The sequence below is a fragment of the Synchiropus splendidus genome, chromosome 16, assembly GCF_027744825.2.
Source record: "Synchiropus splendidus isolate RoL2022-P1 chromosome 16, RoL_Sspl_1.0, whole genome shotgun sequence".
Taxonomy (NCBI): Eukaryota; Metazoa; Chordata; class Actinopteri; order Syngnathiformes; family Callionymidae; genus Synchiropus; species Synchiropus splendidus.
The window spans coordinates 15,605,423-15,622,793 of record NC_071349.1 but is presented as its reverse complement, the minus strand read 5'-3'; the positions used below and the strand labels follow the sequence as shown (position 1 = coordinate 15,622,793).

Genomic DNA, 17,371 nt, shown 5'->3' with positions numbered 1-17,371 from the left:
ATGGCAGAGAGCAGGAAGGAAGTGAGCAGATGGGAGGGAGCTTATCAGAAATGAAGTGTTTGATCTCCAGTCCTTTGACAGGAAGACTAGTCGCAGCTTCAAACCAACAACCCTCCAACTCATACAAGCGGGAGGCCCATGCTAATGAGCCCACGTCCAGTCCACTTCACGGGAGTTCAAGAAAACAACTGCTCTAGAAATCGCACTTGACTGAGTAGAAACGTTGATCATCTCACCTGAGTGCCACAGATGGGGTCCTCGCTCAGGTGGATGCTGGGCGACTGGCCCTCCTGCAGGCTGCCCGAGGACACCTCCGACAGCAGGTCCTTCAGCTCCTCGTCCCTCCCGAAGATCTCCACCGCCGACACTCGGACCGAGAAGCGGGTGGCCGTCTTCTCCTTGCGCTCGTTGATGAGCTTGAAGAGCCAGGAGATGGCGCAAGGCACGATGCCCAAACTCTGCGTCGTGCCGTCCCGGCCGATCATGGTGTACGTCTTACCTGGAGGGAGGAGGAGCAACACTCAGAACCGATTTGCTTCTATTGCTCTCATTATTGGGATCTTTTCAAATACGTTGTACTAGTTTACAGTGCACGAGCATTGCTTCCCCAACATTCCCTCATCAGCTTCTGCTGGCCTCCTGCGTTTCTCTCTTTATTCACGAAAGTATGGTTGTAGTACAAACAACTTGTATGTGAAACACACGCAGCGGCTTCAACAGCAGATCAAACATTTTCCGTCTCGCCCTGTAGCGCTTCACTAAAACAACTTGCGTGGAGCCGGGGAGCAGAAGTTGGCGGGGAAGCAGTTATTAGATCTTTTCTTCGGGTTATTTGGTTTGACAGCGACTTCTGCGTTCAAAAAAGGAGCTGACAGGAGAGATTTGGGAATCAGAGCCGGCAGTGAGCGAGCAGAGCCAATTACAGAGATTTTAATTTCAGCCTGGAGCCTGAGCGAGGTTCCGTTCCAGACTGTGCGGCTCCTTGTCGGATCCCTTCCTCCCTGCCTGGTGCACCAGTGGGCCAACGGTGCGGGTCCAGTTAGCTGACGGCAGCGGCATCTGGTGTCGCGCCAGCGGAGGAGGAACTCACCGAGCTTCACTTGACCGAAGCTGAAGATGCAGCCATCTGCTCCATTCACCACCGACTGGATGACCTCCGCCACCGTCCCCGAGCAAACCTCCGCCTGCAGGTCAGCACAGTTATTGTTATTGTTTAATTCACCAACTAATACAACTTAAATCACTAGAAATAAAGACGATAAAACTTGGGAAAGATGAGCGAGAGAGAAGATATTTTAAATGAATTTTGAAAGGAAGAAAATGTGGATAATTCGGGAGGAGGTTTTCACAGAGAGGGCTGACTGGACCTCTTTGCTCTGGTTAGTGCCCCCGCGACCCAGAAAACAGATGAATGGGGACGACAGGTTCAGGTCTGGCTGTGTGAACTCCTCCTCCAGCAGATCCTTAAATTATCGCTGATGTTTGCTTAACCAAATCATATTAATAGTTTCCGTTTTGGCGTCACTCTGGAGGGCATTTATGCGCTTGCTGCACAGCTTGTTTCAGTCTCACCACTGGTCCTGTGGGGCGCGGCTTTCCGCAGCGTCGGCAGTTTCATATATATCACAGCAAACAAGGTTGCTCTAAAATATCTTCCAGTTGGAGATTGAGGCGTCACTTTCTTCCTGTTTGATGAATTCACGAAACACCTTATATTAGAAGTGAAATCTGTAAACAAGGAGAAGCTCACAGTCGTGTTTTGATCCCTGCGTGTTTGTCGCTGGGATTAGATATCGCTGCTCTATCTAAAGCGAGGTGGGATATAACCGTCCAGATTCAAGTCATTCCCCCGGGAGCTTGAAAGACCCAGCTGTTGGGACACATTGGTTGGAACGCCCTCTGACCCAAGACGGCATTTTCCCTCTAAGCTCCTCGCCGCACCCAGTCGACAGACTTGAAGACTTGTGTTACTGAAGGACGACTTGACGCCGGCTGTTCGATGAGCCACAAAATAAACTGTTGATAATTCTTCATTTGGATGTAGACACAAAGAAATGGGTCACGTATATATCCATCTCACGGCCACTGAGCTCAGTGGACGCCAGGACGTGACTCGCTTCAAATATACCTGCGAAGCATCCGGCGTGAAAACGGCGTCGAAGGCAAATATCTTCGGCACGGCGACTGTGGCGGACCGGCGATGTCCGGAGCCGGAGTGAGGGCTGGACGCCGGGTCGTAGAGGGTCACCTGCTTCTTCCTGCTGTCCACTTTCAGGAAGGACTGAGACTCGGAGGAGTCGGCGGCCTCCAAGGACGGACAGATCCGCATCATCACCTTCACCTGCAGGAACCAGGAGCATCAGATGAGAGGACATGGTTATGGCGGTGGCTGAGCCTGTCTCATGTTCTGCATGTACATCACGTCCACCCTGTTGGAGTTGATGGACACGGAGTGTTGCCATGGAAACAGGGCGACTTCCACAGGCGGGTCAACGCGGAGCCTAATGGTGTCGTGGACAGTCAAAGCTGAAAATGGAGGTAATTGATGTGTGTGAGGCGACGCATTGGGGATTATCCTCACGTGGCTTGTTTTGTCAAGCAGGAGGAGCTGATCAGCGTCGCGGTGCGGGAGCATACGGAAACCCACCCCCCTCATCCGGCTAGCCTCTTATCACACCTCTTCACTCGTCTGTCTCCGGATACTTGAATCTCTCTGTACTCTGACGACTGACATTTAAAAGAGTCTTATCGCATGAGTCCCAGACACACAGACATGTTAAACCTGTGAGTCACAAGCTTTGACTCACTGCTTTTGAACCAAACAACAGCAGAGTGAATTGAAAATTGCATTTGTTGTGGGGTTTTATGAATGTAGGGACATCGGTGTCCACCAGAGGGCGGATGCAGTCAAATTTATTTTAATAAAAACTTTGATGTAGGACATTTTGACTTGATGAATTACTCAGATCAAAAAACGGGAAGCGGTTCTCACACATCAACCTTGACAGGAAGTCATTAAGACTCACAAGGCAAACGCCCACCAAGTCAGAGAGGAGGTGATTTTGAAGCTTGCACTATTAAATCAGTAAAGTTGGCAAATATAAAAACAAATATTGTACATTAATAGCAATTGCGTTACTTAAAGTTTCAGTGAATAAATGAAGTCTATACATGGATCTGTATCATTCCAGCTTCCTGTGTGCAGAAGAAAAAACGAGCTGCTTTCACGGCTCATTTATCTAAATTGTTACAGTTGTGTTCAGCCGGGGCGGCGCCCGCCGTGGCCCCGCGGGGGCTGCTATCATGACTGACAAGTGCGTGTGTTGACTAAATTACATTTGCTGTGACATTTAAAGCGAGTGGCTCCCTGTGTCTCGGCCGAGGTTCACCGGAGGATCGCTCCTGCTCTTTTCACACCTCGCGTTCGGCGCTAATGGCCTCCACGCCCGCGTCCTTTTGATCTCTGGCTAAATCCATTAGCGTGACTTGGCGACGGTCCACTCGGCAGCGGGTCTGTGACGGGCCGGCGGGTTGGAAGTGACCCACTTGGAGAAGATGAGGTCGCGTGAAACAGATGCAGCCGTGAGAAGATCGGCAAAATAAATGTTGCTCTGTCTCAGGAGAGTGACTCATGGATCCTTTGAGTCAGAACAATGATATTGTCAGATGTGGATTTCACAAGTCACTTCGAGTTCTAAAAGATGATTGATTGATTGATCTGATTTTTTTTTGCGCCCTCTAGTGGCCCCAACATGAATTAAACTCCATAACAAACACAACGGTGTTTGAACCAAAGGCAGTATGAGCCAGAGAAACGTGGACTGTGACTCAATTTAACAAGTGAATCTTCAAGTTCCGGATATCTCCAACGTCTGTATCGCTAACAACAGTGAAGCAAAAATCCTGTCCAGGTGGGATTGGCTTCCTCTTCCTCATGCCAGCAGGCGCTCAGACAACACAAGCTCGGAGGAAGAGCGGATTGTTTACGCTGATTTGTTTAATGACCGACGCCGACAGACTCTCACCGCTGCTGCGAATCTGAATTACAGTTTTCACTCTGCTTTTCCCGGGAGAAAGAAAGCCGGTGTGAGGACTCAGTAGGGATTCATGAGGGGCTTATCTGCTGCATCTGCTGAGCCGCGGGGGCCGACACGCCGCCGCGCCGCATTCCCTCGCCAAGTCTGTGGAGTCACTCTGAGAGTTGCTTTGGTATGAATATCAGAGTGAGTGTCTGCGAGCCGTCCAAGCGCTTACGGAGGTGTTGGAGTAAACATTGATCAATGAGACGCAGACGTCTCCTGGAACACTGATGGAACTTTTATGAACTTTCCTCAATAGTTTTCAGTGCAGCTGAATGTGACAATGGACTAATCCGGACGGACATCAAACACTAAATTGTCCCAGCTTTGACTCACATACGTCTAAATACAGGCGGCACTCACCTTCCCCATCCCGGGGTTCTCTTTGACCTTTGACACGGCCCGCAGCAGGCATGGTGGCGCCGGCGGCGGTGACACTTGCAGGGCACCGCTGAAGTTGGTGGGGTAGATGGATGGCTCCTGAGGGTGGAGCAGCGATGGCTGGTGCTTCTTCCGCTTGGAGGACAAGTTCAGCTTCTGTGCTGCCCTGGAATCACAACAGAGGCTGGATCAGGCCACGGAGAACACCACCAGACCATGATATGAAACTCCAGGGGGCGCTCTCATTCGCCCTCAAATAAAAGGGACTGATATGCAAAAAAATGGTGTTCATTTTTTTACATTATATTTTAACAGTGTAATGGTAAAAAATATAAAATAATAAAAATAATTGAAATAGAAAAAAAGATAGTAGTAATAGTAATGAATGTCAGCCAAAAAATCCACATGTGAAAAAACAGTGAAAACAATGTCAGACACATTCAGCAGCAAAAATAAATACATTCTTCCTAGAAGGTAAATAAAAGCAGCAGCAGCATCAACCTGTGAGCTAAAAATTGCAGGCGACAAAGCCAGTCTGATTCCAGCTCCAGTCTTTTCAGAGAAGACTGTCAGGAAGCCAGCAGGCAGATAAAGACGCCCTTCATCTGACCACTTCCCCTACAGACCACCTCCGCGTGCTCTACTTCCAGTGTGCTGCAGTGACGACCCCGGCCTACTGGGACAGTCCAGGTATCATCTAATACACCGACCTTGGCGGAGGACTCAGGGTCGCACAGAAAAGTAAAGAAGCACTCGGCGGATTCATGGCTGCAGGACAAAGAGACGCTTGTCAGCCGAGCCGCATGAAAGAGCCACAGCAGATAAAAGCAGCCGTGAAATGGAATAAGTCCGTATGGCGTTCGACACGAGCCCTCCGCGTCGCATACAAAGAGTAATTCAAACACTGTTCTGAAACGTTGGCATCTGGAATGTTTTATCGTCTGATGACGGAGCCGCTAACACAGAATGTACTGGACACACTAGCAGGTTGTTATACTCTGAAAAAGTCTTTTAAAACTGGAAATCAAAGAGAAGCTGTCAGAGTGGTGCAACATACGTCCGCGTGATTCAACTCTTAACAAGTCCTTTTCGACTGGAACAAGATGACTTCCTTTTACGCTAGTGATAAGCTATCACTTCCTGCTCCTGTAGACATCACTACCTGTTTCTATATTTCAGAGTTCATAGCAACAGGATTAATGATTCCAGAATTACTTTTATCACAGCGTGCTGCTGCTGCTATCGTGTGTGTGTAGGAAGTTAAACCTGGTCAGCAGTTTGAGAGACTCGGGTTCAGAGAAGCCTGCTACAGTCAGGAAAGCTACACTGTGCAACTTGTTTCCCCACAGCTGCGATGCATCTGGACTCAAGCGGGCGAGTCAGTTCAGCAACTGTCTCACGTTCTTTCCACAAATTAGAGGGCCTCATTTTGCAGTCTCATGGAAAAGAAGGCGAGTCATGCTTTCTTGAGTCAAATCGAATAACACGGCCTTGTTCAGAGTCATAGGACTCCGCCACGTATTCGTCGAGTTTCACTTTCAGCCTTGAAATATGAGAGAAGGGACTCACTCAGAGATGTGGGACTCAGAGGGAGGACTCATGTTTCTGTCTTTAAACTGGGAACAGCCATCTCAGTGAGTCATTTACTTCAAGAGGGCAGAGTCACTCACCATAGAGTTTGGCTCTTTACCACTGAAGTCATTGCATCTTGAGTCCTGTGCAGAGCAGTCTCAGAATCCACCTCCACACAGGTGACCAATGCCATCACGTCACTTCAAGGCATTAAACACTGTCCACAGTTTGAGCGACTCACACCCGCAGTCGAGTCACAGACTCACTGGACGTAAACCATGCATCTGATTTCCTGGCCAGTCTTCCAGGTTCTAATGATTCAAAAGGATGCATGCATCTCCACAGCTCCAAACAACATTGATATTTAAGTTGTTTCTAAACCTACAGTTTGTCCTGAATTGACCCAACAGCTTCCCGAACCTTTCCCTTATGTACTCAGTGTGTGAGACAAAAGGAAAAAACGCTTCACAAATGAGACTTTTCAGGAGAGTGGGAGAGGAAGACAGGGGGCAGCAGCTTCCTGAGAGTCCGGCCAGCTCATTAGTCCTGGTCCGGGTGGGCTCCTGCTAAAAATACATCCCCCACTCCTTCTGTCCTCTCCGCGTTTCCCTCCTAGAGTGACAAGAAGCCTCCCCCTCCTGCTCGCCACAACTCTCCACTGCACGCCCCCTGCAGCGCCCGCCCTGAAGCACACTGCCGGCTGATGGAATAATTATTGCAAGCACGGCGGCGACAGGAGAAGGACTCTCCCCAGGGAGCCGCCGCTGTGTGATAGCACACGAAATTGTGTGAGTGAAGCAGAATGAGGCGTGAACTGGCGCCTGTGCGCTCCGGCGACGCAAACCTGGGAGTGTGCGTTCAACATTCAAGCATGGAAAAAGTCCCAACTCGACAGATTTCAAGGTTGGATTCTGAAGTCAGCGGCAAGAAGAGGAAGCGCTCAGGTTTCCTCCCACACAACAGCTTGTCCACCTGTTCCATGCTAATGAGCTGACTGCACAACACGCTATCATCACATGCAACAGTTCCATACTCACAGCTCCTTCCAATCCATCATTCAGTCTACGCTCATAGTCAAAAAACCGGAGAGAGTTCAACTTCCACGTCGGGGTTGTCGGCGCTCTCCATTACTTGATGTGACCAGGTGAGGGCTGGCTAGTCAGGGCGCCGGGGTCCTCTTGATCGCAATCATGGAAGTTCCACTTGATTTCACAGAGGTTTTTAAGATGCCGTAGGGGTGGAGGACAGAGGAAGGGGAGGGGGGGGTGTGGGCGTCATTGCACCTAAACGTGGAAGGAGTGAGTGAGTGGGGGGGGTAGCGCGGGGCAGGGTGGGGGAGAGTGGACCCTGCAGCAGAGGCTGTGCAAGCATGCAGGTAGGTCAGGGGAGCACGTCCAACCCTTCCTCTGGAAGAAAAGTTCAGCTTCAGGTCAGGAGAGAAAAGCAGCAGCTCCGACTCCAGCGAGCATCCGCAGCCAATCCAGGCATCAGGTAATCCAGCAGTGACTTCTTTGCAGAGTCGGACGCCGGCGCCCAGTCCATTCAGCGGCTGGAAAAGAGGAAGAAACTCCTGCTTGCTGCTTCTCCTGCTGCCGGAGAAAATGCTGGCAGCCCTCTCTCTCTCTCTCTCTTACACTCCCTCCCCCTTTACTCTGCCTCCCTCCCTTTTCCTCACACAGCCCAGCCCCCTTTTTTTGCCTTGGATTGCCAGACGGAGTGTCAGTGCTCGATCGTTGGATGCTTGCGGCGCGATACTCCCTTTTTCTCCACAGCCATGCGGTCTCTGTGCGCCCCACATCTGCACCCCGCTGCACGTCAGATGAATTCTTAATGCTCTTCTTTTTTAGGGTCCCTCACTTCAAACAGATTCGGTTAGTATGCCTACAGTGCCGCGTGCATGTAGGTGCACTTTGGCACGTGGGTGTACTTGGTGTTCGCCTTTGTCGGAAAATGCAATTAGCTGGATGAATGGGCGTGCGTTCATCATGATGCGCAGATGAGGTGGAGAGATGGACTCAAAAAGTGGAAAAAAAAGAGGCGATTTGAAAGACAGATTGATGTGAGAGAACGGAGTCAGTGGTCAAGGGTAAAAGAAAGGGGAATGAAAGGGTGGGTTAGAGTGCCCTGTATTCCCTCGACTGCCAATTTACCAGTAACCCTCTCCCCCCTCCCCTAGCCTGCCAGTGTTTCTGTGAAAGGCTGCTGCAGAAAGCCCACTCCAACATATCGGCCGGCAGAGTGGGTGTGAGACTCGCCAGATGAAAGTACGTTCAGCACAAACACTCTCTCTCTGGAGCCGCTCCCCCTCTGACACACTGCCCCTCGTGTGAACTCCATTTTCCAGCGTAAAAAAGAAACCTGGTCGGTGCCCACCTGCTCTGGAGCTATAATGAAGAAGCGTGATGTATCGCGTAACCTTTACTTTCGCTTTCCGGCACGGCCGCTTCTGCTGTTGTGCAGTTTGTGCCGATTAATTGGCCCGAGGTCGGCTTGTTTATTTGCAACCACCGAGCCTTTCCTGACGAGACGTCTTGAATATTCTTTCACACAAAAAAGCGTCTCACCCCATACCCTCAGCATCCTACAATTCCACTGTGGCACCAGACCCAAATCAACATGTATGGCACGTGATCTCGCCCCAACGCTACTTTGAACTCCAGCCTACAGAACCAGCTCCAGTCTCAAGGTATATGAAGGCTCCTGGAGGTCCTCATGACACCAGAACACTGTATCATTCCAGCAGGTGTAGCTTCCTGGCACTGGAGTCCAAGCTTGGGATCTTGGCACCAGAGGATGGTGGAACGTTTCATGAACCTTCAGGCCTGTTAAGGGATGTGCAGGTACCACAAGAGCTGCACTGAACCCCAGATGCCACATAACCCAGCACAGGTTTCATATTCACCGTGCCTTGAACCTGTACCTGAGGCTACTCTTCCACTACAGTGCAGCATTGGGAGCGTAGGATAAAAAGACAGCCATACTCATGGAGGTACTGGAGTGGTGGAGGAATAAAAGAGAAGGACTTCCTGGTTTTGATAGCAGTCACATTCAATGGAAGTCTTTTAGGGTCAACAACTGCCCGAGACAGTCGTCACATGACTGCAAGTGATTGTTATACAGTGTTGACAGGAAGTTCATTGTGTGTTTAACAGCCAGTTGTGGCTCCTTCCCCCAACTCCTTAACTCTGTAAACACAAAGCTCTCATCTCTACTGAGCGACGCTGACGGCTCCTAAGCTTCAATACCAACAAGGATGAATATGGAGGGTCTCTATAGTCTCTGCTCTGCGCAGCAGATTAGTCCAACAATGGTATTTCGCCAGAATCCAGCTAACTGTCTTTGTTAAACAGAGATCGTAAGCATTAGGGTCCATCCTTGAAATTGGCTCGACCCAGAACATCCAGAGTTCCTGAACGATTCCTTCAGTAAACAGCACCTCAGCTAATCCTGAACGTCCTCATTTGTAACCCAAAGAGTCAGTTGTTTGAGAGCACCACACTGCAATACGTGAATGTCACATGCTCCCAGCCATCTGGTCCTCGGGCATGGTGGGACTTTCCAGGACACACTTGGTGGATCGGCTGGGGATTAGCCACAGCACTGGAGCAAAATGAATTGGTGAACAGACATCAGCCGACAAACAAGTATGTGTCCATGAAAGTTGTGACGGTGTGTATTCAGCGTATTCAATGGGGAGTTTTCACAACAGAGTTCCTGGACTTTCTCTTGGAGACTGAAGCTCAGTCTTCCAGGAGAGACTCAAAGTAGAACTACAAGAGCTTTCTGGAGCTGCCGGACTCAACAAGACATGCCAGAGCCACCTCAAATACACAACCTTCTAGTGGTCAACACGAGTGAAAAAAAGAATTCCAACCCTCAGAATCCTGGGAATGAGACAAGCTACAAGTGTAAAAGGTCGACATCAAGCTTCCCTTTGGCTCCCTACAGAGAGTAGTTAGCTCCCTGCTGTCGCAGCGGTGTACGTCATGGCAGTAATAATGGAGAACAGTTGTAATGGCTGAGATAGCCGTTCAGCTCCATCACTGTCTCCTCCGGAGCAGACCGCGGGGGAAGATAATGATTGTAATATATATAAATGAGGCTGCAGCAAGACCCACGTTAAAAACAGCCATCTGAAGAAAAGCTTTTGTCGGCGCCGGGATCTGGATTTGGACTCACTGAACCCCGAGAGACGATAACGGCTGTTTCTAACTCCTCGGAGCATCATTAGTTTTTCTGTTCAGGTACAACCTTTATGTTGCTAATTACCACGTCGGGCACATTCACCATCCTTGACATTTCCTTTTTCTGAGATTCTCATTTTTATCCTGCCGCTGACAAGATAAGAGCGCCCTGGCCATTCACGCCGAGCGAAATCCTGCGGCTTTATCTGACCGACCGCCCTTTTTCTGAAAGGATTCGTGGAAGTCTGAAGCCGAGCGTGGCGACATAATGACTGCGGCACGATGAGTCAGAGCGCATGGTTGGTCAGGATTCTTGTGGAAGTCAGGCTATGAGATTCCAATGATGATGGATCGGTGCGGAGGGTTCTACCTGGAGAGGTGCTCCCTTATCTAGTCAAAGGTGATCAATAGAACCTCCCCCCGAGCTACAGTCAGCACACACGGTCTTACTGACACGATCAAACATCCCCACGCCCCAGGGCTTCACGGATACACCAGGAATCCAGCACAGAAGACAGAATTCACGTCGGTGATTTTCACCATGACATCACCGCGGCTGCAGACTCTTGATATCACTAAGACTAAAAATAGCAGATGCTGTCACATGTTGGTGGCAGAAGAAAGGATCTTTGGTGGTGGCCACACCCAGAGGTCTCCTTGGATTGGTAATTATGAGGTCCAGTCTGCTACTAAATGAGCTTCTGATATCAGCCTTGGTTGAGTCATGCCGTATTTTTAGGGTCCTGAATCTGGTTCTTATTTGACCCTGGTTGTTCCTGCTAAAACGCCACCGTGGTGGAAAGTCTCATGCGCACATTTAAAAAGTTTTAGGACCAGGGAATCATCTGAACGTCGATGTGACGAACAGGATGTATTGGGATGGAAGGATCCAGAAGAGGGTCAGGGTTGGCTCGGGACACCAGGAAACACGGGGAGGAGAGAGGATAGATAGAGCCTCCAGTGAGGCTCCGAGGCCTTCGTGATAATGAGACTCCTCACCGGGGTCCCTCTGCCATCAAAGCACTGCGGATATAAACAGCCATTTACTTTTGCTTACTTCCTCTTTCATTCCAAATCCCTCGCAACAATTAACGCTGAGCCCACAAGCGCGAACACAGTCATTTACATTCGACTGTGGAAGGAGCCACATAATGGAGCCGCGATGTTTATTTGGGTCTTGTGACATGTGGAGCTTTGGAGATTAGGGACCTCATCATCTACTCAGGAAGGACCCTGGCGAGCCGGGCGCAATTAAGACGTCTTGGTTTACGATGAGCATTTGACTCTCTGAGTCACATTTCTGCTTTGCAACCAACCGGGAGTCTGTTGAGCCAAAACAGAGTGGCTATTTTAAGTTGTTGAACTGGTGACAAAGTGGCAAACAAACTGGTGGAGCCAATGACAGCAAACTCAACTGACTCAACCACAAGTCCACTTGTGCAGCTAAGACTTGTCAGTTGACCAATGTCCTTTTACTCAAATGACTCTGGAGAAAATGGTTGCGGTAGCTGTGGGAATAGGTGAATAGACGAATGGGTGAGTCCGATCAACAGACGCTTGTGGGACTCATGAAAGTGCACCAAACCTGAGCGAGTCATTTGGCTATAGTCCAACTCACCTCCACAACCTCACCCCTGTAATTGTATAGGTGATGATCAACATGGTCAAACAGGAAATGCTTCTGACTCGTCTGAGGCAAAAGTGAATCACTGAATCGCAGCAGTGAGTCACTTTGATTGCTGACCAGGTTTAACTCCCTCCACATACAGACTCTTGTTGCATTTTACAGGAAGAAGAGGTCATGTAGTTTTGATACTACTACAGAAAAGGTCAGCAAATGATGAAATTCCCTCAAATCCATAACACGATTCTCCCATTTTTCACTGCTAGTGTGTGCGAGTGTGAAGTCTGGAAAAATGGTTCAGAGGAGAACAGATAAACGCAGACTAATTGAGCGGTACAGCTCGCAGAGCGTTCAACTAGACGGGCGTATTTTAGGGAATCTCTTTGTTCGACGTGGTGTTCAAACCGTCTTTTGTTCCTAAACGGCGGCTGGCCTTGGACGCGGAATACCAAATGGGTTTGCATTCTGACTGCAGACAGCTCAAGGCTGCCGCGCAAACCTCTGGCCAATTAATGTGTTCATGCAACATAGGTGGACCCAGGGTGATGCTACCGCCACACCTCCTTCAGAACCACGGCTGTTGATCCGGAATTGATGAAGCGCATCGCTGGCGGAAGGTTGGAGGGGATTTTGTTTGACGCTTTAATTAAAAAGAGACTCAACACTGAATTTGTTTTTCAGATCTCCTTCAAGACAAAGAACAGCTGAAACCAAAGTAGCACCAAACTAGCTATAGCGTCACATCACTCTTGTTTGACAATAATGTGTGTCTATCAAAACTATTCACAAACAATCCATTCACCCGAAGAACCATCACGCCATCACTGAGACTCTCACCGTGGCTTCAAATTCACGCCAAGAAACACCATTTCTTTGCAGGAGAGCATTTGAAAAAAGCAGGTTTGCTGCCCCCCCTTCAGTATCGAACAATCTTTGACAGCATCTGGGCAGGAAGTCGTGAAATACAGTGAGGATGAGTTGCACCCTGAGTTATGAATATCCCTCCAATTCAGACCGCAGGCAGAGAAAGCAACAGACAGACACGAATCAGCCCTCGCCTCCATCAGCGAGTCTGGATCGGTGCCAGCGAGACTCGTCTGCGAGCAGCTAAATCATTTTCTGCCGGAGAATGAAAAAAAAAAGAGAAAAAGCGGTTTGGGACCGAGCCACGGCAGAGCGCGGGATTCCCCAGTCGGCGGAGAACAAATGCAACAGTTGGTGCAGAAAGCGAAAAAAAAGAAAGGGTCATTAATATTCAACGAGATCTCATTCATGTTTGTTCGTCAGTTTGTCGACACCAATGAAGACCGGTGGATCAGACCTGAACAAGCATCTCTCTTCGAATCTTGGATCATTTACCTCACAGCAACAAAATGGACCAGCAACTCTGCTTGTTATGAAGTTTTATATGTGATGAAGCTGTACATCCAGTAGACTAAAACAGGATTGAAAGCAAACAAGGGTGACGCATGGGGTCGCTAAAGTTGCTAGCTTCCAGTTGTCTACGGTAAACTCTAAACCAAACTGACATATTAGGATGTTTATGACATCCCGCAAAAGTAACGTGAAGTTGTAATTACGCGTGTGAGAGTGTTCCAAGTGTGACTCATACTTCTTCCTGTAACAATAACTTTTCCTGCTTTTGTATTTCCGTCCATAAAGCGGTGAGCCTCCAGAAAGCTAATCACCACAGGCCCCTCCATCCCTAGAGTGAAAGCCACAAACCAAGAGCTTAATAAGGGCTTACGTCGAAGGAAGAGGGGCGTTTAAGGGCAGAAGTCGGCTGTAATTCTATTTGCAGTTGGTTTTATTGTTTGGCCCCACATTCAGGATCACCTCCTGCTAATTCGGCTTTGGCTGGCCGCGGGTAGTCCACGGAGAGGTGAACAAAGCCCGGGACCCACTCCTCGGTCAATGAGATCGCTGAAAAAACGCTAACAGTCAAGGAAGGCGCTTTTTGCATTCACAGCTGATGAGTGCCAGAAGCAAATGAAGACGCGTCTTCCCAGCGCCAGAGACCGAGACCGAGACCCTGGCACTTCTCGCAAAGATAAACAGCTGCTTTCATCTCCGCCGCCGCGCTCCCCTTGAACATTCAGGTTGAACTCACGTTCACCCACTTCCCCTCCCACATTCTCCCTCTTGTTTCAGCCATATTTTCTTTATTGGCTTTTGCCGTCAGGACACATCACATCACAGGGATGACGCTCGCCAGACAAACAAGGGGAAGGATTAGCCGCGGAGGCCTCAGAGATGATGTCCTATTATCAGCCTGATGAGTGTGAGAGGAAGGAGGCTCGCGTACTTCTGCTCCACTTCTCGGCTTCATTAATCACTCGCCGGCAGGTCAGGACACCTAGCAATTATTTATTTGCACCCCGGCTCATAGAGGCTATCACAACAAACAGGCCCACAGGCTGCTCAGAACATTTGGGAGTGATTAATCAGTCAGCCATCCAGAAGATGGGGGAGGGACGGACAACACGTGTTCCTTAATCTTTCATCCTTAGAAGACTTAATAGGCGATGAAACTCAAAGTTTACAGGGTTCCACATAAAGGGGAAAATTCACACCAAGAGGGCTGAGTCAGTTTTTTTTTTGCGATACTTTGGCCTCGAGCGGATGATAGGTGTTGTTACATGATTTGGAATCGAGGCAGATTGAAAAGTAACAAGACTGACTCAACAATTTGTGATGGTTGCGAATAGACCCGGCAGTGCTTTTATGGTTCTAAGAATTCAAGGTTGAAGGGCAGCACTTTTACGACGGAGAGACAAGAGGGATTAATTATACGCTGAGAAATGAGGCAACAAGTCGAGCACATGTTGGTACTTGCAGGTCCACTTCTAGAAGGCATTCCTTGGAGTTGATCACAAAGACCTACATTTTATGCGACTGCATGAGTGCACAAGGTATCCCATCTCAGGAACAACTTTGGAACCTAGTCAAGTCGTGACACTAGGAAGCGGGGAAAATGAGAGTACGCTATCGGCTTCATATTGCCCTTATTATTGGTGACAGGAGTTCCAAAGAATCAGAAGCATGAGACCCTAAAAATCACATGAGAATTAAGACCTTTCAAAAGGATGGGGGATTGAAGCTCAACCAGAATAGTGTCTGACCATTTCATTTTGGGGGGTGTCCAGTACCTCTATGGTAGCCACGTGATACTCGGATAAAAAAGGGAACCTTAGAACCACAGCAAGGTTGACTGACTTATCATAGAATTGAATCAACCGTTGGAGAAAGTTAGGGGACAGACAAAAGGGCCAAGCAATTCTCGAAAGACCAATAAACATATTAGGGAATTATGGACTGAGAAAAACACAGACCACCTCGGAACGATAGAGAACCGGCCTCTGAAAGCCGCCGCTAAGACGTGAGTGACTACAACCGCTTTATGGAAGTTAAGAGGTTGATCCCCATATCACGCACTCATAAAGTCAACCACAGAAAGACACGCAGCCAAACTCTGTGGGCCGCGTCCAGCGTAGAGGGATAATGGGATTTTTTTGCTGCCGGCTTTCACGTGCTGGGCCATGAACCGATTACAGCCCATAAGCCTCTCCGTTCAAGACAATTTGCATGAGCAGAGCGGCGACCGAAACAAAAAGGTTATTCGAACTTTTGATGTTTGTTAATACTTGTTTTTCTCACACACGAGCGGTCAATTATGAGAATTGGGGCATAATTTCCTCGGCAATTATGTCAACAACCTCCTTTATCGGAGCTGGTGTTGAAGCCATTAAAAACTTCAACCAAGATGAGGTGACGATTGCTGAAGACACTAAACCACCTGTCCTGACAATGGTCTTATCCTCAGTGGTAATCTGAGCTGCATTCGTGAAGGGCCACCCTCGTGCCGTCGACAGGAAGGAGGTGGACTGTTTGTGCCTGTAAGAGAAACACTCGGGGACATCAAGGCTCTGATAAAGCAGCCATTACTAATTCATGTGGAACAGAAGGCCACGGATGAGCCTGACGCCCCAAGAAGCCGAACAGGAGCCGTCTTTTTTGTCTCTGAAAGACGGGGTGTGCTCACGGGATCAGAGGCCACGGGCACTATTCTGCGTCTGCACACAATGGGTCATAAAATTCCTCAACGCCGATTCCCTGCCACCAGCTGGAGCAATTCACTCCGCCGCACTCCTCTGGATACTCACACAATGTGGAAATGACAGCAGTAATGACGACGATAATCGACTCCATTTGCATGACACCTTTCAATGACGGACACTAAAGAGTCTGAGGTGGCACCCTGCCGCCACTGCCACAGGCACAATGCATAATAACGGCTCAACAGGCTGACGGAAATTCGACCACAGTGTTCCTGAAAAATACCCGTCCACTGACACCTGTGTCACTGAACCTGAGCAGAACAGCCACCAGACTGGAGCATCTTTACTGCGTCAGCTGAGTTTATTCGGGTAAAGTATCTTTGTTGATGGGTCACATACGTCCTCACTGGCATTGGCAGATCGCAGCAACCATCAACTTGAGAGGGGTCATGAGAAAGACCCTCACTTTTGTAAGATAATAGTGCCACTGTCGGGTAAGAGTTTGGTTTCCCTCTCTGGCATTTAATGTGAAGCTTTTGTTCCGACTGTGAATTCCAGGGAAAATATCTGATTACCCGGCTGGAAGCGGAATGCCTGATGTGGGCAGGAAGGGAAGTGATTTAACGCTGAGGTCAGTCTCTGGTGCCCACACACCTCGGTCCACAGAACCCGGTCTGTTCCTCACCAACACGGTCTGTGCTGAGAGGATGAAAGACTACGACCTCCTCATGTGAATGTCAGTGGGGGCGAGCAGTGGGTCCCCCATCTTGCCCCGTGGGGCATTTAACACATGGACCCAGGGTGAGCTCGTTTAACTTGAGTCAGCATTTCACTTCTCTTTTTGTCAGCTCCCTGCTGATCCCCCTCTCCCCCTTACAACCCCCTCACTGTCCCTCCCCGCCCGCCCCTGCAGGCTCTGTGAGTGGGCCGATCTTACTGACTCAGAAGTCTATTTGGACGCTTTATGCCACACTATCACTTCACCCATTCAGGGGACAGTCACAATGAGTCTTTGCTGCCTGTCACAACACTCCCATCACCCCGATGCTACCGCAGGGCGCGGCCATCCACCACCAGCAGAAAGAAGCTCACAAATCCCCTGCAATCATATCTGCATGCAGATCCACTCAGCTGAGAAACCCTCGTGATAGACTCGGCTTATTGAGCAATTCCGATTCCATGAGTCAGCACAGATGCGAGCGCTTTCTCTGGTCTCTCGATTAGATAGAAGCTCAGTGCTCTCGGAGCGACTCAAAGTAGAACCGATCTTCCTATTCAGGAGGTGGTAGAGGAAGTCTCAGGACAGACTCTGTCACATTGGCTTTCCCTCAGATAAACTGGAAGGCGTTTGGAGAGAGGTACATCCCGCACCCGGATCCAACCACAAAACATAGTCCTTGGTTGTTAGTGATCAAAGAGCATGATGGGTGTTGCGTCGGCGCTCGAGAATGTGTGGGCGATCTATGCGTCGTC

At 49.3% G+C, this 17,371-nt stretch overlaps 1 protein-coding gene across 4 annotated transcripts in view; it reads right to left on the bottom strand.

The window, feature by feature from the left end:
• The window catches only part of kif26ab (kinesin family member 26Ab), a 68,160-nt gene that overhangs the window by 11,179 nt on the left and 39,610 nt on the right, over positions 1–17,371 (bottom strand). For 3 of the 4 annotated variants that reach the window (XM_053844708.1, XM_053844709.1, XM_053844710.1), the window contains exons 5-8: positions 4,443–4,626; positions 2,129–2,341; positions 1,091–1,184; positions 237–499 (exon numbers count right to left, since the gene is read on the bottom strand). In XM_053844708.1, the coding sequence (XP_053700683.1) occupies positions 237–499; positions 1,091–1,184; positions 2,129–2,341; positions 4,443–4,626 (754 nt within the window). Of the gene's footprint in view, positions 1–236; positions 500–1,090; positions 1,185–2,128; positions 2,342–4,442; positions 4,627–7,069; positions 7,616–17,371 lie in introns of those variants that run through there. The other variant, XM_053844711.1, reaches the window with a different exon arrangement.